Here is a 23,773-nt window from a genome sequence, read left to right as displayed (position 1 = left end):
CAACCTGTGTCACGATCCTCGGAGGAGCTTAGAGCTTTTCCAGCAGCATCTTTTTGGGAGTCTTCTGAGAGAGAGAGCTCAGAAATAAGGGACAAACCTGGTGCTAGATGACCAAAATGTTGCACAGTAGGGGTGGTTGGTCTTGTGGTTGCAACTGCTGCAACCCTAGCCAGAGTGTCGGTAAGTTTCGCATGGCTTGAACGTCTAGTCATGCGCTCAGCTTTGAGTTACTTTCGACGCTCCAAATACCAGTCGGGAAACCCATGTTTCTTAAAGCAATTATCGGCTGTATGTCGAGTACCATTGCAAAATACACAATGCAAATCATCTTTGTTTTCAATATCAGAGAAACGAGGAGTTCGGGATGTCGGGATGCCAAAGGATTTGGATACCATGGCAACAGACGGAGTACCAATGGCACCTGCAGAAGAGAGCGTAATAGTCTGTCGTTGAGCCTCACGGTGGATATATGCAAAGGATTCCTCTAAGCCAGGAAGCGGCTAGATCCGCAAAAAATCGCTGCGAACTTTATCAAATCCATCGTCCAATCCTGCAAGAAAATCATAGATACGATCTTTCACAACTTCATCTCGACGAACTTTTATATCCGTAGCACAAGTCATTTTAATCGAGCGACGCTTATCAAGCTCTTGCCATACGGTTTTGAGCTCAGCAAAATACAAGGGAATCAGACGACCACTTTGTTTTATACGAGTGGCTTTGCAGCGTAGTTCGTAAATCTGTGATTCATCCGATCCATCATAATACATTTGAGAAACACCTTCCCAAACGTCAGCCGCAGTTGGTAAGCCAAGAAAGAGGCCAAGTAAATCAGGTTCCATGGTTTTCATCAACCATCCTTTAACAATAGCGTCCTCCTTTCGCCACTTTGCATAACCAGGATCAGATTGGTCCACCCGAGGAGTCTCACCTGTCAAGTAGCCGAACTTGCCTTGGCCGGCAGCATGTAATTCCATCATCTGAGACCAAATAGTGTAATTGGAACCATTCAATTTGATTCCAAATGGAATAACAGAGGAATCATTTAGGATAGTCACCACAGGATTGGAGTTTACACCAGTTGTTATAGCAACTTGCTGATTATTATCATCCATCACGATGATTGGAGTATGTAGAAGGTAGAGTTTGTTTGGAGATTGGGTTTTTAGAGCAAGCGAACCAAGATCTAAACTGGGTTAGGAACTTTCTCTGATACCAAGACAAAAGAATGAAGTAATAAATTTTATTCTAATAAAAAATTACTTAGAGAGAATATATAAGAGGCCTTATATAGGCGTAAGAGATGTTGGAGTAGGCACCAAGTCAATACAGATATGGACGGGGAAAACTATGTAAGGAAAAAAAATATTTATGGAAGTAATACAATTCATGCCAACACTCGAGGGCTCAGCAAAGCTCGGCTCGGCTCGGTTCTCATGCTTGCTTTCAATTATCTGTATATTAATAACAAAATGTTGAATTACCATTATTTTTTTTCCTACATAATTTATTATAAATATGATGTAACAATGATATCTGTATAAATTATGGCCAAAGTGATGAGTATTATATTTACAAATAAAAATATCACAATTTACCACATCATTCTGTATAATATTTCTATAAATTTGTTATGTTTATATATCATCACTCAAGGTAAAACAGACTTCGAGCAACTCCAATAAGATACTGAGATGGTTTCTCTTTATTTAAGTGTTTTAGTTATTTATTTATTCTTGTTTTTTAAATGTCCACATGCTAATTATTTTTCCTTCTCTAATTTTTGCCAGTTAAATGTGACTAGTCCAAAATCACTAGCTAAATATTTTAAAAATATTCAGTATATTTGGTTTTAATTTTTTGAATTTAATTTTTTTTTAAATTAAATTTTTTATTTTTCGTATTTTTTTTGTTTTTAGTATTTTTTTTTAATTTTAAGCAATTTTTAAAATTTTGTAATGCACGTTACTTGGATGTATTTAAAAAGTAAAATATTTGTAAAAAATATTTTAAAAAGTTAATAAATATACTGAATTCTCGTTTTTGTTTTTATTTTTGTATTTTGGGTATTTAATGAATTTTTTAAAGATTTTTTTTACAAATAATATATTTTTTAAGTGTATTTATGTTAGGTGTATCTAAAAATTAAAAAAATTGCTTAGAATATTAAAAAAATTGAATAAAAACAAAAAACAAAAAAATTTAATTTTCTGAAAAATGAATTTTGAAAATCCAAACTGGCAAAAAAAGATTTCCAGTGTAGATTCCTTAGTTCTGTTGAACACCAGATTTGCAATATCCAATATTTCGTAATTATTCACTGATTGTACGTACGAATCTACATGGCTAGATATTTAAATTCGAGTTCCGTATGGTAAATTGACGGTTCTTCACACAATTTGTTTTTTTGTTTGTGCTGATTTTATGTATATTCTTTCCGTACATGTCCATATATTGGTTGTATTGTTGCTACTTTGAGACAGTTGTAGAAGCATGGCTGAGCTTGCCAGTGCCACATATAGGCAGAAATTAAGCAGGGTGTAGTCTAGTTTGTAAATTTTTTAACCCTTGCTGCAATTCCAGATAAATTGAGTCCTCTTCTGGCAATATCATCAATTGAAGCCCACTGATGGAATGACAAAACAAGAAAGATAAAGCAAATCATTGGCTCTGGAAAATTCTGAAATTGTGGTCTCCATGGCTTCTTCTTCTTCAACCCTTCCATGGCTTTGGGTCATCGAAGCTCTCGCAAGCTTCAAGGAACAGCTGACTGTACAGAGCTTACTCTTGTATTGAATCTAAGAATTTACTTAAAAAATGGTGACTTTTGTTGCCATGGAGAAACGTACTTTCTTGAACTCTCAGGGCACATTCAGTGTGGATTCCCTGGCAACAGCTGACTGTACAGAGCTTACTCTTTGTATGAAGTGTAATGAAGGTGGTCAACTATTGGTTTGTAGTTCAAGCACGTGTCCGTTAGTGGTTCATCAGAGGTGCTTGAGCTCTGCACCCAGCTTTGATGACAGTGGGAAATTTTACTGCCCTTTTTGTGCATATTCTCATGCAATTTCGAAGTACTTTGAAGTCAAGAAAAAGGCGTCTTTAGCTAGGAAAGATCTCGCTGCTTTCATTGGATTGGAGAATGGACATCGGGCAAACAAACTTTGTAAGAGATCTCTTAGATCAGAGCAAAATCAGTTGAGACGAGATGACAACGTGAATGGAAACAATCAAACAAACTACAATGGAAACCATGTAAATGAAGTCAATAGTTCTCAATACAGAGAAAATGTAGAAGCTAAGCAACGAGCAGAACCTTCAGTATCAGGCTTTAATGGCAATCCATCTTGTCGAGAAGGTGGTGTGACCGTAAATGATGGAACACTTGCGGAGACACAACAGATTGATGAACGGTCTGGTTCTAAGCTTCATGAAGATAATCCATCTTGCAGAGACGCAGAGATTGTCGATGTGACCAAGATACTTGCTGGAGATGGAAAGCAACAGGAAGTTTTACAACAACCGATTACTGATTCAACCCAAAAAGCTGCATGTCCACCGAATGCTGATGCAGAGGAAAGTTCTGAAGAAGAAAATGATAAGACCTCTTCTAATTACTCCAGATCACTCAGAAGAAAAGAAAAAAAGTAGTGAGTTTGTCGTATTTGTAGATGATAGGGGTGTTTATTTTCTGCATGTCTATGCTAAAGTAAATCACTCTATTCTAACCAGCATCCAAACACTAATATGTTCTTAATTGGCAAATTTCTGTTAAATAATTGATCTGCCTTTTTATCAACTTTAATTTGTTGCAAGTATTTGAATGTCCGACAACTGTATGTTCTCTCCCATCCTCATGTATGCGCTTGGTCTTTTGAATACTCTGATGTTGGATTTGGGTGCTGCTATTTTGATTGATAAGGGATGAACTTTGTTCCAATCTGCAGCACTTACCCGGCAATTCCTCAGTTGAGGCGGAAGAAACTCCCATGGACAGCTGCAGAAGAGGTCATACTAAAGGTACTTTTTTTAAATATTTTTTTTATGCATATATTTCTGCACCATGAGGGCATGATGTATATTTTTTCCTCAATAATTCATATATGCTATTACTGCAATGTAATAAGATTACATCATGTCCAATCTAGGCGAAGTCATAAAGTATTTTCATCTCAGATTTCACTAATTCCATAGTTCTCTAGTCAAATTTTGACATTCACCTCTACCCACTTCACCTAGGACCTTGAAAAGAACGGAAAGTATTTTGGGATAATGTAAACCAAAACAAAAAAGAAAGATGAAAAAAGTTGATTTAAATAATGGCAACTGGCCATACAAGATCGAGTTAAACTTGAGTCTAAGTTTTTGATCGCTTTATTAATTCTCCTCTAATGTGTTATTCAACCTTTCTCAATTAGCATTTAAGGGCTAAGGGTAGGTCTGGATATATGATTGTCGTACTCATTAACTGGGCGTCTCTGAAGTTTGTCTCCGCTCTTATTAACTCTTGCTGCTGTGACTTAAAACTAAAAATTTTACATTATAGGCATGCCACAGTGCTCTTGGACCTACTGATTCTAACCCTAGATACTAGCTAGCTGATAATATATATATATATATATATATATTTTTTTTTCTTACCCTAGATAGCATCTGGAAGCACTGCAAGGGTGAGGATAAGGTAACTTTGCTGCAAGGGTGAGAATAAGGAAACTTTGCTTACACCTAGAGGCAAAAAAAAAAAAAAATTGTTTCACACATTTTGACCTTTCATTGCTTGGGATTCATATGGATTTAGTAGTAGCACAATCTTTGGGTTTGTTGTTCTGGTTTATTTCCTTCTTTTGATTAATGTTTGTTGGAAACGTTTTGCATTGATAATTATTACCATTGTTTGCAGGAGGGTGTGAATAGATTTTCATGTTCAAGATAGAACTATCCCACGGAAGAGGATTTTGGAATTTGGGGTTGATGTGTTTCAGAAAGGTCGAACCTCAATAGACCTCAAAGATAAATGGAGGAATATTTACAAAGGAAGCCCCAAATCGAACCCCAAGTCAAAGTGAAATTTTGTCAACTTGGTCTGTTTGTTGCATATGTAAAAATATACTCTGTTTTTGGCTTCCCCTTTTTAAACTTCATCATGTTCTCTTCTTGCTTTATGTATTCAAAATTAAGTTGAAGTAATTTCATGATATGAGTAGGAATTTAAAAAGAGAAAAAAAAAAGTGAGAAAAATACAAATGAAATATAGTTATATTTTACTTGGGGTGTTTTGGGAATTAAGTCGATTTTTTGATTTTTTACGGAAAGACGTGTAAAAAAATAAAAAGAGTTGTTAGATTTTTTACTTTTAAACTAAAATAGTCTATCCCCAAACAGAGCTTTACATTTAATCTACATTTTTTATTTTCCTTTTTAAGTTTCTACCCAAATTTATAATTCAAATACAACTTAAAATTTATTTTACTTCTCAATCACTACTCCTTTTGGTGATAATTTTTGAGGGATTTGGTGATAGATCTCTCACTGTCTAATTTGTTTTTCAAAAGGACAAGAATTATGTAGGTACTTTCAAAACCTTTTAATATTTTTAAACTTGTTTCTTTTATTATACTATCCTCATATCTGTCAGCTCTCCTATTAAGCTATTCTCATAGTATATTTTAGAGTAAAATTTTACTTTAAATTATAATAAATTTTACTTTAATTCTGAGTAAAATTTTATTCTGAAAGTACATATGATTCAAAATAAAAGTTTAAATTTTGTACCCTCTCCACTTCCACCAACCGATGACGAACCAGATCTAAGGACTCTATTGGTGCACTATTGCTGCCTTTATATCTAAAGCTCTCAGATCTGAATATCTCGCCTTTTAACTTTCTCAAACTCGTTTTTATCGTTTTCCTTCCCAACATAATGACACGAGGAATAGAGCAAAAACATGAGGGTTTGGGTGTAGTGGATCTGAGAAGAGAGAAAGGGATAGAGAGATTTGAGAATGGTGCAGTGGATGTGACATCGAGGACGGTGGTGAACCGACGGTGAGAACTAACCTTTGGTGGAAAAATCCAACCAGTGATGCACACTCTCTTCTCAACCTCGTCATTGGTGAGACACCACGAACCGATCATGATAATAATGCAGAAGATTGGGAAGATGAGAGGTTTTGTAGTCATCGACGGCGATGGTTGTGGCAACGGAGGTGAGATACTCGGCGAAGGATCAGCGGCGGCTTCTCGGTCTGGCGATGGGGGAGATCGACTGAGATTGGAAAAGAGAGAGGGTCTAATAATCTGATAAAATATTTAAATAATAAATTTTGTCCTTTATACAAGACTTTATAATTATGAGAGAGTTTTAAAAGTATAATTTTTAACAATAAAAGGAAGGTAAGAGGGGTTTATAGCCAAATTTCCCATAAGGTTTCTCTTCTTTTTTTTTTTGGATAAATTACATTGACACCCTTTGAGATTTCTGTTTAATACAGATCTCCCACTCATATTTGAAAAATTACACTTATCTCCATGTCTGATTAAAATGACATATTTGCTCTTTAGCTTTTATACATATCAAATAATAAGCATGCAGATATTTTGTTCATGTTATTTTAAGGGAAATAACAATCTTCATTGGTTTAACTCAACAAAAAAATTGAGTGTTTTTTTATTATTATTATTTTTTGTATTTTTATTGAATTTTTGTAATATTTTAAGTAATTATTTTATTTTTTAGATACACTTATTTTTTTAAAAAAATTTACCAAATACAAAAAAAATATAAAATATAAAATTCATATATGATCTTATTTTGTTGTATTCAATGGATTTTTTTAAAAAAAAAATTGTACAAATTTTTATACCTTTTAAATATATCTAAATTAAATTGATCTAAAAAGTAAAAATAAATTGATTAAAATATTAAAAAAATTATTAGAAATACAAAAATGTAAATTAAAAACTCAAAAAATTATTTTTACAAACTCCACGAGGGTACATTTTTGTTGATATTATTTTTGTATAAACGTATATATATGCATTATATTTTTGTGCTTTCAAGTTTTATTGGGTGGTTGGTTAGATTTACGTGAATGACAATATTTGGCAATACTATAATAAATGTGAATGAATAGACGAGAAAGAAAAATGTTTGTCAAAATAAAAATGAAAATTTATATTCATATATAAAAATTTATACAAAAAAATATCATAAAAATATTGTGATAGTGATATTGTTGTAAATATAAATCATATTTATGGGTGTTTTGTTTTAAAGTGAAAGACCACCATTAAGCTATATCATTATGTTTGAAAATTCTATACAAAATTTATATTTGTATATCATCATTCAATAAGAATATGTTTAAGTAAAATTTAAGAATAAAAAGTTGTAGAATACAATCATGATGATAGGAAGAAAAAATGATAAAAAAAAGAAAAGATAGTCATTTAAAAAAATTTAAAGTATGACATCAAAAATCAAAGGGATAATTTATAATGAAATTACAAATCTCAAGGAGGAAAATATAATTTTTTAAATATGAGAGCAGGTCTATATTAAACAGAAACTTAAAGGGTGTTAGTGTAACTTACCCCCTTTTTTGTTTGGACTAGTCATTGTGATTTTTTTTCCCACACAAACAGTTGGTTTTAGTGAATCTTGCACTATTTCTCCTTTGACAGCCCACACCCAAGACTTCTATTTTACATCATGAATACAAAGATGTAAAAAAAAAATTGATAATAAAAAAATTTCTCAATAAAATATTATAAAACATATGAAATCGTAAAGGTCAAATTATCCGAGTAAATTTTGTAAAATAAAAAATTTTCATTTACTTTAGATAATGCAAAATATTGTAATAAAATTGTAAATTTTAAGAAAACAACTTTAGCCTTGCTGAAGCAATGAGGGTCACAATATCATATTGGACAGTGGTTTCCTTCCCTTTTTACAAATTTTAGAACTTTTCTTTGACAAATCCATTAACATCCAATCCAAAATAAATAAATGGTTTTGGAAATGTTAGACACACAGAAATTCTTAACATCAGAGTCCCTTCGTGTTGGATCAAGTGGAATGCAAAGTACTGCATTCTGTGCAGTTTTCTAAATAAATTTCAGTGTTTGTTATCTAGGACCAAGTGACATTTGACAAAGAAGGAAATATCCTTCTTCCATTATTGTTTATTCATTTCCATACTTCGAAGCACTCAAATACTCGCCATGCTCCTCAAAATACTCAATCAGACGCTTCAAGAATCCATCGCCAGTCACGGTTTCAGTGTCACAAACAAGACAACACTGCCTCCTTGCTCGTGTCACCACAACATTCATTCGCCTGCGATCGCTCAGAAACCCCACCTAGAAAATCCATGAGTCATTTACCATCACGTAATCTTGATGGCAATTGAGATTTTGAACATTAACAGAAAGGAATTAAGAGGACTAATATTTCAAGGATTACCTGTTCCTTTGAGTTTGATCGGACCATTGAAATGATAATCGCTTCCTTTTCTCGGCCTTGAAAGCCATCAACTGTTGATATCTCCATATCTTTTAGCTTGTCTTCATTGCTTCTCATCATCTTCAGTAAGACAACCTACGATAGTATACATAGTACAAAATAATAGGTCATAATATTCATAATGGGTATTTTAATCCTGTTCTGTGAAACCAAATTCACTGCAATGAGGCCTTCGATTGAACATTAAAAAAGTTATTCTTTAATTTATTGTTATTATTTTTTGTTTTTTTACCTGTGCTGCGTAAGGGGAAATGATTCCAATATCAGAAGCTTGGACTCCACTCTGAACAAGTCTCTTTGCATGGGTAATGGCAACCTCGGCTTCGCCCTCATTCATTGTGCTGTCTTCTTCATCTTTCTTTTCCTCCATGTCGCATCTGAAACAGATTGGAGTGAACTACTTAAAGCAGTAGCACGGAATTCTTAAATAAAATCATTCCATTCTCTTCTTACAGCATAACAAATGATATTGTAACGTTTCAAATGATTGTCTATATTTAAAAATAAGATGCTTCGAAGGGTTTATAAGAAGTGTCTCATTTTAAACATCTCTAATCCATATGTCGATATTTTTTCCCCCTCCTAATTATCATCCCATGATAATATGATTTTGAGCATTCAAATCTTATAAAGCATGTATAATTTCATTTCAAAGTTCTACCTAAAAATAACAGAAAAGATTAATTTCAACGTGGTTCGAAACTCAATGCAGAAAACTCTCATCAATTGCCAAGTGAAACTGAGCCTGTGTGGCAAACAACAAAAATCAGCTGCATACCCAGCTATGTCTATGAGAATTAGAGTTGGTTCGGTTGAAGAAGACTTCTTTACCCCCTCAAGGTCATACAGCATGTGTGCAGCAACACATGGATGAGCTTCGATCTGTAAAAAAACAGCAGCAAAATATCACATAAAAAATACTAAAAACAACTGAACAATCATTCTTCATCAATAAAGAAATTTTACTATGTGAATCAACATCTGGGTATGATCTGAGCACCTTACTGTTGTAAAGCTCTTTAGATGACCAAGTCATTATGAGCTCATGCATGCGGTATTGGACAGTGAGCATAGACGTGACTTCATCACCATACAAGTCTGCAAGGCGTTCAAAGAGGGTTCTCCCTAAACCCTTCTTCTCGGCTTCTACGCTCTGAATGGTTGGAGGAAGCTGGAGGTGGTCTCCTGCAAGTATACATCTTGAACCCTAAAACAGAAAACTCATATATTAGAACCAATGCATGAAGTGTTAAAATGTGTTTCACGTATTAACAAATCAGGGATTGGAATTAATGATTGGGCTCCTTTCCAGGTAAAAACACGTTTAGAGAAAGATGTCAGATATGTCTTCCTATTTACCTTTAGTAGGGCTATCCAACATGCTATCTCAAGTGCCTGAGCAGCTTCATCAATAATCACCAAATCAAATGAAGTACCCTCCAACTTTCGGGACAACGCACCAATCAATGTCATCAACACCACATCAGAACTTTTGATTACATCTGCAACGGCTAGCACTTGCCTTTCACGCTCTTCTTTAGAAAGAGTCTTTAGCTCCCTCCTTATGTCCCTCCTTGAATTTTTATCTTTTGTCTTCAAAAGCTTCCCATTCAAAGCCTGCACAAATCCATTAGGACAAAGTTGAAAAAAAGATCGTACTGTGATAATCATAAAATTACTGTAGATCAATGAATATATAGCGATCCTGGTTTTTCCTCTATTTATTGTATTCCGGACTCGGTTCCGTGGATGTGTTGTTGTCTCATTCTCATTTTCATCCTTTACTCTTTATATTTGAGTCTTAGATTGTGTTGGGCAGGTTTGAAATAGGTTGGTTGTGTTTTGAAACCAAAGGTTGATGCCCAGAATTTGGCCTTCACGCTCGAGCGGGCCCTTTGTTGTTGCTTCTCCGCTCGAGCGGGCTTTTTGACGCTCGAGCGTGAATTTCCATCTCCCAGTATTTTCTCTGCAGGTCTTCGTATGCTCGAGCGGGAGTTTTGACGCTCGAGCGTAACCCTTTGATTTTGTCCCTTCGCTCGAGCGGGGAGTTTGACGCTCGAGCGGGGACCATCGCCTGCAAAACTTTTGGAAGTGTGCAATCGACGCTCGAGCGGCGCTTTTGACGCTCGAGCGTGAGTTTGTGTCTGACGCTCAAGCGGGGAGACTTTTATATCAGTCCGAGTTTCACCTTTTTAGATCACTTTTTGATTTCCTTTCTCTCTTACTTTTCGAAAACCACCATTGTAGAGCACCTCACTCTAAAACTCTACCTTCTCTCTAAGATTTGATCTAGTAGGAGTGACCTCCTACCCTTTGGCCTTTGTAAAAAGTGTGGAGTTTGTCGAGGGTTACATTTTGATCCGAAAATTTCTTGGTATGGAGCACTTCGAATTTCTTCATCTTCTTCCTTTGAGCTCCGAATTTGAAGTAGGGATGAATGTTGAGCTATTTGTATAGATGGTTCGATTTAGGAAGTTAGGGTTTGAGGTGTGTTATATTGAAAAGAGGGGTTTTGTCTTTTGACTCATATAGGTATATTTTGGGTCTTAAAAATGGATCATTGATGTTGTTGGTAATATTTGAGCCTTTGGGTCATCAGTGCAAATAATGACATTTATTATGGAATTATGAAATTGAGTTGGAAATAATGAATTGGACCATTATGTGTTAGAATGGTGGAGTTGGAATTATTAATCACTCACCTTCAAAAATTGTTGATACTTATATGTTGAATGAAATTATTATCTGTTTAGAAATAATTGCTTTGGGCTAGGAAGCATGGATACGGATACGGGATACGGATACGATACGATACGGATACGGCGATACGACAAAATTTGAAAAACTAGGATACGGATACGACGGGGATACGTTCGTAAAAAATATTATTTTAACAATTTTTAGTAATGCAGTATGCATAAAAATAAAACCTAAAGCAAAAGACAACTTGATAAAGAAGAAAGATTCCTATAAAACTAAGAGTCTTCAAGGTCAATAGCTTCAACTTGTTTCCCTTCATCATTGAATATCACAAGACCTTAGCTAAAGCCAAAAAACCATTCTAAAATAAAAATTTCAGCAAATATACTTTTTTAAGTCATCAATGATAGCCTAGGAAGCACGGATACGAATATGGTGATATGGGGATGTGGATATAGCGATATGTCAAAATTTTAAAAAGTACGATACGGGTACAACGGGGATACATTCATAATTTTTTTTTTTTTAATAATTTTAATAATGTAATATGCATGAAAATAAAATTTAAAGTAAATTAATAAATAAGGAGAGGGATTCCTATTAACCTAAGAGTGCTCAAACATTCATAAAACATCCAAAACTAAAAGCAAAAGCAAAAGCAAAAGCAAATTCAAATTAAACATCATCCTTACATGCCAACACTAAAAAAAGAATGAGAGCAGAGAGAAGAAACGTGAGAGAGTGAAAAAGCGAGAGAGAAGTGAGAGAGACAACAAGGATACATCAATTTGACAAATTCTATTACTTTAACTCTCACTATATTCCTCTTATCAAAGAACTAAACAAAATATTATAAGTAATATATAACTTCGAGTATCCGATACTTCAAAATTAAGTATCCGATACTTCAAAATTAATAAAAAATTAATTAAGAAGTATCTGATACTTTTAAGAAGTATCCGATACGTATCCGCGAGTATCCGAAGAGTATCGGTATCCGATAAGTATCCGATACGGATACGTCACCCTTTTTGAAGTATCCGTGCTTCATAGGCTTTGGGCTATTGGTGGATGATAGTCTTGATTGTTGTAGACAATGCATGATGATTAGGCGAACTAAAACTAATCAATTGAATATGTCATCGGATATGACGGTTGGAATAATACATCAAATTTTATGTATTGATTGATTGATTGTGTATATGATATGTGTTTATATACATGGTATTGTGTGGGAGGAGATAGGGGATGTACTCCACGGTTTAGGAAAAAATAGGGAATGGACTCCTAAACCGGATATTGTTTGGGAGGAGATAGGGGATGAACTCCATCGATACAGCAAATATGTGTATCTATTGAAGTATTGATACAGCAAGTCTGTGTATTATATATGAAGTACGGAAGTGTTTTATTTGAGATTGATATAGCAATTACGTGTATCTATTGTGATGTACGAAGTGTTTAATTTGAGTTGTTATCTCAATTGAAATGGAAGTACTGTTGATATGAGATGTAATCTCATTTAAATTGTTTGGCCAGGTTCTAAGCCATAGTTATGAATTGAGAAAGTGAATAAGAAATGGAAAATGGATTGAAACATGGACACATTTGTCATGTAATTGAAATGGATTAAGAATTGATTTATGTGAGTTAAACATTTATCAAATGCTAATGTTTTAGTCATTGCTCATATTATGTTTAGCATATCTCTACTGGGCGTTGGCTCACCCTATATAGGATATCATTTTCAGGTTCAGGTATTATGCCGCCTCCGAGGTCATAGCTTGGATGGTTGTGGGAGTTGAAGACTCTTTTGTTTATTTTTGTGTATTACATATATATCAAGCCAATGGCTTATTTTGTGTAGAGTTAGTACTCTCTTTTTTGGAACTAAGTGTTGGCTTGGAAAGTTGTAAGCCCGTGGGGCATTTACTTTTGTTGTCAACGTGTAATACTTTTGGACTAAAAACTTTGATGAATAGAAATATGTTTATTTCTCTTATATTTATGATTGTCACGAATGCATGATTTATGGGTTTATTTTGAGAGCGTTACAACATATCAATGTGTAGTGATGTTATGGGGAAAAAGACAATATGTTAATCAAACAAGAAGAAGAATAAGAAATAATGGGCTTTGTGAAGCATCATCTTGGTTGTCACTTCTCTATATCTTTTACCTTCATTTCCTTGCTGATGTCATTTGCAAGAGAACTATTATCCCCCCGTAGAACCTACAAGGAAACAAATTGAATAGGTAAATACAATTCCATGAATCAAACATACAAATCATTGAAATCAAGCAATAACAATGGCTATTATATTCACACACAAACAACAAAAAAACAAAAAACTAATTTTATTTTGCTTTTTCAAAATTCAATTGGATTACAAAATTATTCTTTATTTTTTTTGACAAATTTGATGTGAAAATTGCTTTATTCTTTATTTTTGTTTTTCAATGTGGATTATTTTTTACAAAATTTATGTGAAAATTCAAAATCAACAGTCTATAACTATCACGTAATGATTAATGGCTATTAAAGATCCACATCAATACATCTTTATTTTAAATTCAAAAATGGTTTAAAAAAGCTTTGAAACTAATCATGGCGTGATAGTATAGACCATTGATTTTGAATTTTCATGATGTGTTGCAATTTTATTAAATGAAATAGAGATCTCCATTACATCTATGAAATAGAAAGGATCAATATCTTATCAGGCATGAAAATTCCATGATCCAAAAAGTTTTCCCAGCAAATAAATATTTTTAAATACCTGTGCATCAAGAGCACTGTCCAAGACTTGAGGTAGCAAACGTGCGGGATGCCCCACCCTCACCAACTTCACTCTAATTAAAGGAATAGATAAAGAAAGTGAGTAACACAATGCAGGTCAGCATATGTACGATCAGAGAAAATCCCTAACATGGCATTGAACTTGTAGTTGGTAAACATCACAATGACATTGACATTTGATAAGTTCAAGCTAACAAGCTCAGAGGGTTTGGTATAGGTACATAGATTTATATAAGGTTACTGAAAATCATAATCAACTAAATTCAACAAAACTACAGGTAAATTTTTTCTATAACAGGAATTTACAAACACAATAAGCATAGGTTCAATGAGTACAATCAAAGAGAACACTTTCTCAGGTGAAGTGAGCAATACTTTCCCTTAATACAAAGGAGGCCCAATTAAAAAAGATGAATTAGGCCATATCATATCAAAGCCTAACTCAACAATACAGACCTCCAAGGTCTGTTACACAAAATCCTTTCAACTATCCAGCTATATGAATCCTATCGTCGAAATGTGAGGAATAGACATTGGTGAAGGCAAAAAAGAAAATGTTAAAGAAATATCAATTACTTAATTACTTAAACACACATGGATCTCTCTGAACTCGTCAAATTAGGCATATACGGCTTAATTAAAATTTAGAAAAGTGGACTACTGGACTTCCATCTAAGCTTCATTTACTAACATTCCTTTACATGAGATTGTCCCCCATGATATCAACCTGAAGAGTTTTTTCTAATGATGAAATGAAATCAATATACCTGTAAGGAACAAGTCGTTCAACAATGTTGTCAACGGCAATATTTGAAGCAGCACAAGCAAGAATCTTTGATCCACGTTTCACTTCTTGTAAGATAATTTCCACCACAGTTGTAGTTTTTCCAGTTCCGGGAGGCCCATGCAACAAAAATATGTTCTTTGATGATAGGGCCTTTGAAATGGCGTCTTTCTTGAAGCAAAAGAGAAATTGCTTTAGTGTGCGAAAATGAAGACATGAGCCTAGAAAACAAATGAATACAATGTTTAAGCAAATATTGATGCACATTTACATAGATATACATGCAGAAGTTCAAATACTAGCTATGTTTATGAAGTAGATTTCCAACACAAAAGTACATAATATGAGAGCTACTTCATTTCAATGCCATAACATCTTAAACTTCACTGGCTTTCCATGCCCAATTATTCCATAGGAATAAGTTGCTACAGTGCTACTCCATGGCAACACATACTCCCCAATGAAATCCTTAGTCAAAAGCATTTAACTTTAGCATATCTCATTGGATGCTAAAAAGGTTCAAAATCATTGCATATTTCATGGTCAAGAATTTTAAATGAACTTAACATGAAATGTACAAGTATCCCTAAGGACATTGTTACCATTGTTTCCCCATTCAGTTGAAGCACAACATATGCGTCTCGAAAAGGAAAAATTGAAAGCACTTTGAGTGGAATATAATTCTCTCAAATTAACCTAATCAATCTCCTCAAACTCTGCTTTAATTAACATTGTAACTATAGCACTTTCTTGCAACACAGCGCATCTCAAGTACCAATAGATGGTCATGACCACTTAACATTTTCAGTTCTACAAGCTGAGAAGCTATTATACAAGTAAGATTTACTAGATACTCTCAGTGCCAAACTTATTAACATTAGCCATTTTAACTTTTAAATTAGGGAAATGGACATGGAAATTTTAGTGTCTTCAACCCCCAAAAGATTATAATAAAAATGGACAAGGACGTCATTAATCTAGACCATCTTGCGCCACAAAGAAAATTTACGTCAACCACACATGCTGTCCTCTATGAACCAATAAAAATTCCCAACCAATGGAAGCCGTGTGGGTATCCATAATCAAAAGGGTAAAAGATGATTGCATTAGTATTTAGCAATGAATTATCAATTGGAAGCAACAAGTTAAAAAAAAGTATTCCACAAAAAAAATAGAACAGCCATATGGTGTGAGAAAAAAGCCATCTTAAATGTTACATTAAATAGTTTTGGATATAGCAACACCGATATATCAATATATATATGTGTGCATATACATGTGCTAATATGTATATATATATAGAGGGAGAGAGAGAGAGACAGCATGCATTTAAATAGAAACAAAAAAAGCTTAAGGACCTGAGAGTGATCAAGGTTGGTGTTAAATAGTGAGAAAGTAACATCCTTCTTTGACACTGTTGGCGGTCGCTCTCCAAATAGCACAGGAACTAAGTCGGCAGCAGGTCCCCTCAGCACTCCTTTACTTAGTTGAATCAATGTATCCTTCATCCTACGGTATGTCACCTACAAAACAATTTAAATGCACAACATTCTTTGTTAGGCTTGTTAGAGTTTCGACCATTTTCCTTTCATGCTAAGCAAAAATATATATATATTTTAGAGATTTTTTTGTGAAAGCTATACCTCATTGGCCCCTTTCTCAAGACGTAAAGGACTATTTAAACCCTCCTCTGGGATATCATCAAAAGCAACAGTGATTGATGAGTCCTGTTCAATATAAAAACCAATTTACATCTCAATCAAATAAAAATAAGAATAAAAATATATATATATATATATATTTTGCATGACAATAACCAGTACCACCAATAAATGCAATAACCCATATAGTGTTTCGAAGGCAGAATTACCTTCAGACGATAAACCACACCTTGACCCAATGGAGGTGACCCTAGATCAGCTTTGTTTGGTTTTAAAACAACAACATCATGAATCCCAAACTGCAAGGGGAAGAAAAATACATTATTACTTATCAACTTCAGTTTCCATTAGTTACAAAAACACAAACAGTAGAAGTATGAAAATGAAGAAAAAGTTTCTTGGAAAAATTATAAACTTCAGTTTCCATTAGTTACAAAAAAACAAACAGTAAGTATGAAAAATGAAGAAAAAGATTCTTGGAAGAATTATCAACTTCATAACATGTGACGAAACTGAAGAAGCAACCTTACTAACATGATTAATTCGACATGGCAAATCAATATATTGCAGCACACATCACATTATAACATGTAATAAATATCAAAATCAAAATAGTAATGAGTGGACATTAGACAGTCACCTTGTGGGCAGGAAGAACATCACCTTTAGTAGACTGAAACTCGAGAAGAGATTTTCCCATTAATCCTGTCTACGGTGAGAACAAAATCAACAAAATTAGAGAAAAACAACCCAACAAGTTAAATGATTTAAACCAAAAAAAAAAAAGAAAAAAGAAAGAAAGAGAGAAAATAAAGCAAAATAAAGAATGCACTACCTGAGCATCCACACACTTCAAATTAAGAATGGAGGAGCCTTTCTTCTGAGCAGCATCCAAAGTCCTTGTTGCTCCCGAAGTCATGGAAGCTGATATCTCAGCTTCCTAATACAGTCATACAAACAACACTATACAGCAATTTCTTTAAGTATTCTTCTTCTTGCACTTTGTTTTCACTATTTATAGTCCATAATTGTTAATTAAAACAACTAAACCCTAACCCATTTGGATTGAGCAATTTGATGAGAAATGATAAGAAGTGATGAGAAAGATAATTCTTTCTCATGTTTGATTTATAAATTAGATATATTAAAAAAATAGTGAGAAATGGTAAGAAATTGAGAGAAACATAACTCTCTTATTATGCCACTTTGGTTTCCCACCAAAAAAATGGGTAGATTTGGCGAGAAACCAAACTGGTTGGATACTTTTTTACCAACAAGATAACCTATCAAAACACAAAAGGAAGAAAATTTTCTATGACCCATATCCCAATTCCACATGTTTTGCTATCTTAACCCATCCAAACATGATAATAATGAGAAAACCACAATTACTTGTTTTCTCTATCAGGGCAAGAGCTAATTCCAAACGAAACGGGCTAAATCCTTAGCAGAGGCTACACAATTGAATGCATTTATTCGAAATACAAAACTCAAAGAGTTGAGGCGGACTAAGTAGAGAGCGATTAATTCAATGATTCGGAAGATAAAAATGCAAATGGAAGTTCCTGAATTCGGCGCATTTCCAGTAGGACTAAGATTAAAATGACATATTTGTGTGTAGAGGGAGAAAGAGGGGACCTTTTCGAGATCGAGTAGAGGGGCCATGGTGGAGACGAACTGTTCAAGAGACATAGCAGATGAATTCTTGCTACTGTTCTTCCCCCGTTTCTCCACTTTTAGAGAGAGAGAAAAAAAAACATCACATTAATGATGGGCCCCACTCATTAGAGCTCTTAGTTTAGAGCTCTCAAACATTTTTGTAAGATCAAATATATATTTTACATAAAAAATGATAATATTTTTTTTTATTTATATAATTAATAAATTATCGATGAAGATATAACAAAGTGTTAATATAATTATTTCAAATTTCTAGAACTAGTTATATTTTTTTTCTAAATGTAGCATTTTTACTTGCTACTCTTGCTCAATATAAAATAGTAACACATATTCGAGTGAGTTATTTTTTATTCTTCAACGACATAATAAAATTGAGTTTGTATGCCTTAATAATTTTTTTTGTTAAATAATTAGTTTTAAAAATTCCATAAATAATATCACATAATATTAACCATCATTCTATATGAATTAGTAACATTTCATGCAATTACAAGTGCTATAGTCACAATCATTCTACACTTCTACAGCATTTGTAATAACATGATTATGGGTGCTCCGAAAATTGACATTTTTAATGATTTTTTGAAATTTTCCAAAAAATTATTTACAAAAATAAAAAATAGTTAACTTTTATAATAACTTTTTTGATTTTTGACATGTTTGAAAATTATTTTTTTAATTTTTTATTAAAAGACGTATAAAAAATTAAAAAAATGATATGACAACTTACAATAATTTTTAACTTTTTAATTATTTACCCTATTGACAAATAAGGTCCCAGAAAAATCCTAAATCAACAATGGTCAAAGACTCGGTGTCTCCAAAATTGACTGATTTACTGCTCAAAAAAAAAAAAAAAAAAAAAACCCTACAAACTGCACCAAACAGAGCCTAAGCCATGGTATCATACCAAAATGCCCTATATTATTACCCAGCACAGTTATTCAAATTCAAAGTCATAACGACTTTATCAAAGTAGCCCAGATTGAGAATTAACATTTGTTACAACAAATGCATGTCCACTAACTAAAATTTTATCTCTTTGTCCAAAAATTAATCCCAATCACAGGGGACATACACCTCCAGCATTAGAAAGCTTCATTCTAGCAAATGACAAGAACAGAAACCCTAATAAATAATATCACTTGTATATAAGAGCATCACGCCCAGGCCCGACACCTATGTAATGGATGGGAATACCAACAAGTTCTTCTATCCTTTCCACGTATTCCCGTGCAGCCTTTGGAAGATCAGAGTAGTTTCTCACCTTCGAAATATCACATTGCCACCCCAATAAAACTTCATATTCCACCTGACATATATAAGAAAGAAAAAATACAATTCACATGGTGAATGGAAGCCACTATGAGGCAAATGGAAACAATTACAAACTCAATATTTAGTTTTTCAATTATTTTCTTTAATTTTTGTTATGTATTAGATTATTGATACAAAACAACAAGCGGGGGAAGGTCAAACATCAGGTGTAAACCATCACATTCAAGTAATTTCCTACTTAGAAATAGGACTATTTTTTTAGGACAGAAAAGATTCATTGCTAGGGTTTCCAGGTGAAGACAAGTTTCATTTTGGCATCCTTGAGAACGAGTAGGGTCCCAATACATGGAAAACAAAAATGCACAACCAACCACATACTACGTGTAAAGTTTCTATTTAGTGAGCCAATGTCATCAAAGTTTAAATCTCCATTGAGTAAAAAGGGCGACCTAGTGTACGAGGGCAAAATATACACAGCCCTGTGTAAGTTTAGATACCAGCTCCAAATAAATATATGGAAAGGAAAAAGAAATGCTTGCCTTCAGTTGCTCGAGAACGCGAAGATCACCAGGGAAGGATTTGACTGGTGTACCATCAGCGTGTTTATACAATACCCCCAACTGAATTTCAGGAAGATCCGACAAGACATCAAGCTTAGTGAGATTTAGAGAAGAAAAGCCATTAATCTGACAGCAGTATTTTAGAGCAACTACATCAAGCCAGCCACAACGACGAGGACGACCAGTAGTCGTGCCAAACTCCTGCCCAGCAAACCTAAGGAGGTCACCACCTTTACCCAAGATTTCTGTTGGGAAAGGACCTGAACCAACTCTAGTAGTGTACGCTTTAACCTGCACCATAAAATATCAGGTAGGGACCATAAATGACCATGGTGTAAGTGTATTGTGTGAAGTACAAATGTTATTACCATAAAACACTCAGGCGAAATCACTTTCTACAAGAGACACTTGGCAGAAAAGAGAAAAATAATACAGAAATAAAAGAATTATATCTCTTACCACTCCAACTAGGTCACCAAGAATTCTAGGGGCAATGCCAAGACCAGTACAGATTCCACCTGCTGATGGGCTAGAGGAAGTTACAAATGGATAGGTTCCAAAGTCAACATCCAGCATGGTTGCCTGACCACCTTCCACTAAAATATTCTTCTTTTGTGCAATGGATTCATTCACGACATGCACAGTGTCAGCAATGAAGGGTTCCAACCTCTCAGCAAATCTCTTGTATTTTTCAACTTCTTCTTTGAGCATGTCTGGGCTATACTTAAAACCTTGGAATCTTAAAGCTGCATCCGACAATAAGAAATCAAGCTTCTGAGGGAAAGTGTCCATATGCCTAAGGTCACATATTCTAATGCCATTGCGAATCACTTTGCTGGAGTAACATGGTCCAATGCCTCTCTTGGTAGTGCCAATAAAGGAATTAGCTAGCTCAGCCTCTCTAAGGCCATCTACTACTTGATGAAAATCAAACAACAAGTGAGCACGATCAGATACCAATATCCTACCTTTGCAGGAGACTCCATTAGATTCAAGGCCATCAATTTCTTCAAACAACCCTGGTAAATGCACTACAACCCCATTACCAATCACACACACAGTTTCCTCGTTAAGAATACCTGAAGGAACAAGATGAAGGGAAAACTTCTTCCCCTCTGCATTGTAAATAGTGTGTCCAGCATTGGCTCCACCCTGACATCAAGTTATATTTAAAGCTTTAGAATAAAATGATTGCAAGTCTCAGACACCTGGCTATTTAGGAAATCACAAGATTAGGGCAGGTAAACACATTATCACTATTACAATCACATAAAGCATGTTCAGAAGAAGGTTTATCAACTCAAAAGGAAGACCTTTCCTTTTTTATGGTTCTTTTTTTTTTTTTAGTCTAAAGAAAAACAGATCTGTCACCAGCCACATGTAAAATATACTTTGAATTGTGGCAACATAGATGTTCATGTTTACATGTAAATTGAATATCCAAAAATCATAAAGAGAAGTAGGAAAGAGTTACTATCTGGTATTCATCAGAGTACTAGTTGTAGATTGGGGCGCTTGGTATTTTAGTTGAAATTTTTGAGCTTTTTTTACCTGGATGGACTCCACATTCAAGTATCAAAACACTATGACACCCATAGCAAAGGAATGGGTGATGCCCATGGATGAAATGCCCCCTCTTCTCCCCTTCCCCCATTTCCCAGCCACTGCCCCCCACCCCTTCCTATTTCAGCACCATTGCCACCTCCACTTCCCCCTACCCCATTCCACAACCCATCTGCTTCTATTATCCTCTTCTGATTGGACACCAGTGCCACACAGAAGGTCATTTTTGAGGAAGCATCACTGGTTGGCTAATCATAGCTGACGGATTCCAATATGGCAAAGGAAGAGCCAAACGCGACGAATTCAATGACAAAAGAATCCAATCAAGGTGTTTAGACAGGGCACTCTTAAATCTGAAGCTCATTACCATCCCATTAGGTTAGTGTCGGCTGTGATGGGCCTGATCAGATTGCAATACCTCAAATGTCTCTTCCACTTAACCTTTGTTATTATGTCGAGCCCGCCTCCAAAAACACCCTTAATAGTTAATATCACAACAAATCCACCACCACTGCCGCTTAAAAATGGTTACTTTGCCCAAACAACCCCCAACGACCAGTCAACAATGTCACTTAAAATGACTACCAACCCCACCACCTGTAATATATGCAAACATGTAACATTTACTTATATCCATCCTACCACCACTACCACCACTAAACTACTAGCACATCCCTTGCCTTGCCAACAAAATTGCTTTTAGCAAACTGACAATTCGGGCACTAGCACCTCAAAAATCTCACCACCACCAAATTACTTTGTCTTTTATAAACTGATCTCCAATTTCTAACATGTTTAGTATAGTGTAATCACTTATTAAAGACCTAGTTTCGACACCAGGCCATTACGAGTGCAAAACAAACACTAACAATATGTCCAATTTATGCCTTGAGATCTTGTGGATGTCAAAACTGTGATCAAGATAAATAACCAACAAGGGTAAATTTTGTTGATGCATGTAAAGTGAATTGTCAAACAGTATGAAGAGTCCATATGACTTGTAATCATCGGATGTATTTTACTGTTTTATTTCAACCTTGCATATAACACCCAAAAGACAATCTTTTGAAAGTAAAAGAGCCCATTTGGATTTGGTGACTTTGGAATAAAAGAAAAAGAAATGCATTTCTTTCATTTGTTTGAATTAATTAGTAAAAGTAATAAATGGGGTGTTCTATAACCCTCGTTTGCAATTTTGATAAATTTTTTATTTCTTATGTAATTTTACCAAACAAAAGAGCAGAGAAATCTTTTCTCTCATATCAAATCCTAAAAATTTCTTTTCTTTTCTCTCCTAAACAAGAACGTAAATTTTAATTCTAGACCAAATAAGAATCTTCTTGAAGATCATACATGTATACATATACCTGACAACGAGCGACAATGTCGAAGTGCTTAGCCAAGATATCGACGAGTTTGCCTTTACCTTCATCACCCCACTGACAACCCAACACGCCCGAGACCTGACTCAGCGATCTGATTCGACTCAGCCCCTGACTCACCTGCTCAGCAGCCACTGCAGATGGCGAAGAAGAAGAAGCAACAGACTTCACAGAGAACACCGCGTCCTTGCGATGGTGAAGGTGAAGAAGATGAGACCCAGCACAGGTTCGGATGGTTCTTCCATAGAAGCTCCTCTGTTGAGCTGTGATAGGGTTTGATTCGAGTGTCAGTGATGAGAGGTTCATCGTAGAGAGAGATGACAGAGCTAGGGTTTACAGTGAGAAAGAGATTTAGAGGAGAGGACTGTATGTGAACGCTAGGGTTTACAGGGAAAGAGATTTAGAGGAGAGGACTGTATGCGAACGCTACGGTTTACAGAGGAGAGGACGGTTGCGTATGTGAACAGGGAAAGAGATTTTAGAGGAGAGGGCTGCATGTGAACGCTAGGGCTTACAGAGGAGAGGAAGGTTGTGTCGGTGAACACTACTTGGAATAATTTAAAGAATATGTAATTGTCCATGTTATTCTTTTTTTTTTATTTCGAATTTTCTTAGGAAAATTTTAAATATATATAAAATTTATAAAAAAAAAATAGAGTAAATTACATAAATAGTCTTTATAGTTTGGGACTTGTATCACTCTAATCTCTGACTTTTCAATTGTAATATATTTGACCCTAAATTTTTAATTTTGTTTCAAATGAAGACAATTGAATATATAATTAGATTTTTCAAGGGTAAAATTGTTAATTTGATAAACTAATTCGACAAAAATAAA

General features: G+C 34.5%; 3 protein-coding genes across 6 annotated transcripts; 1 reads left to right on the top strand and 2 right to left on the bottom strand.

Moving 5' to 3' along the window:
- The first annotated feature begins 2,802 nt into the window (after window positions 1–2,802).
- Window positions 2,803–5,162, top strand: LOC114262684 (uncharacterized). The gene is made up of 3 exons (XM_082868497.1): window positions 2,803–3,650; window positions 3,948–4,020; window positions 4,901–5,162. Exons 1-3 carry the CDS (start codon window positions 2,818–2,820, stop codon window positions 4,931–4,933), a joined length of 939 nt encoding a protein of 312 aa, XP_082724623.1. The 5' UTR covers window positions 2,803–2,817; the 3' UTR covers window positions 4,934–5,162.
- A 2,787-nt stretch (window positions 5,163–7,949) lies between these two features.
- LOC114259810 (uncharacterized) lies at window positions 7,950–18,306 on the bottom strand. Of its 4 annotated transcripts, none has more exons than XM_082868495.1 (15): window positions 18,111–18,306; window positions 17,308–17,412; window positions 17,113–17,181; window positions 16,682–16,771; window positions 16,455–16,538; window positions 16,170–16,334; window positions 14,795–14,982; window positions 14,008–14,080; window positions 13,407–13,460; window positions 9,887–10,144; window positions 9,528–9,734; window positions 9,306–9,409; window positions 8,760–8,904; window positions 8,468–8,602; window positions 7,950–8,341 (listed from the first exon to the last, which is right to left on the bottom strand). In XM_082868495.1, the coding sequence occupies exons 1-15, from the start codon at window positions 18,162–18,164 to the stop codon at window positions 8,288–8,290; spliced, it is 1,785 nt and encodes a 594-aa protein (XP_082724621.1). In that variant the 5' UTR covers window positions 18,165–18,306; the 3' UTR covers window positions 7,950–8,287. The 4 variants fall into 4 exon arrangements, with proteins under 4 accessions (XP_082724621.1, XP_082724618.1, XP_082724620.1 ...); XM_082868492.1 differs by having other exon boundaries at window positions 7,950–8,364; window positions 18,111–18,305; XM_082868494.1 differs by having other exon boundaries at window positions 7,950–8,364; window positions 17,308–17,435; window positions 18,111–18,237.
- A 750-nt stretch (window positions 18,307–19,056) lies between these two features.
- LOC145790522 (adenylosuccinate synthetase 2, chloroplastic-like) lies at window positions 19,057–23,516 on the bottom strand. The gene is made up of 4 exons (XM_082868496.1): window positions 22,921–23,516; window positions 20,450–21,142; window positions 19,970–20,281; window positions 19,057–19,464 (listed from the first exon to the last, which is right to left on the bottom strand). The coding sequence occupies exons 1-4, from the start codon at window positions 23,239–23,241 to the stop codon at window positions 19,294–19,296; spliced, it is 1,497 nt and encodes a 498-aa protein (XP_082724622.1). The 5' UTR covers window positions 23,242–23,516; the 3' UTR covers window positions 19,057–19,293.
- Between the last annotated feature and the right edge of the window lie 257 nt (window positions 23,517–23,773).

The sequence above is a fragment of the Camellia sinensis genome, chromosome 5, assembly GCF_055761805.1.
Source record: "Camellia sinensis isolate YWXY chromosome 5, ASM5576180v1, whole genome shotgun sequence".
Classification (NCBI taxonomy): domain Eukaryota; kingdom Viridiplantae; phylum Streptophyta; class Magnoliopsida; order Ericales; family Theaceae; genus Camellia; species Camellia sinensis.
This window is presented reverse-complemented; position numbering and strand designations above follow the sequence as displayed.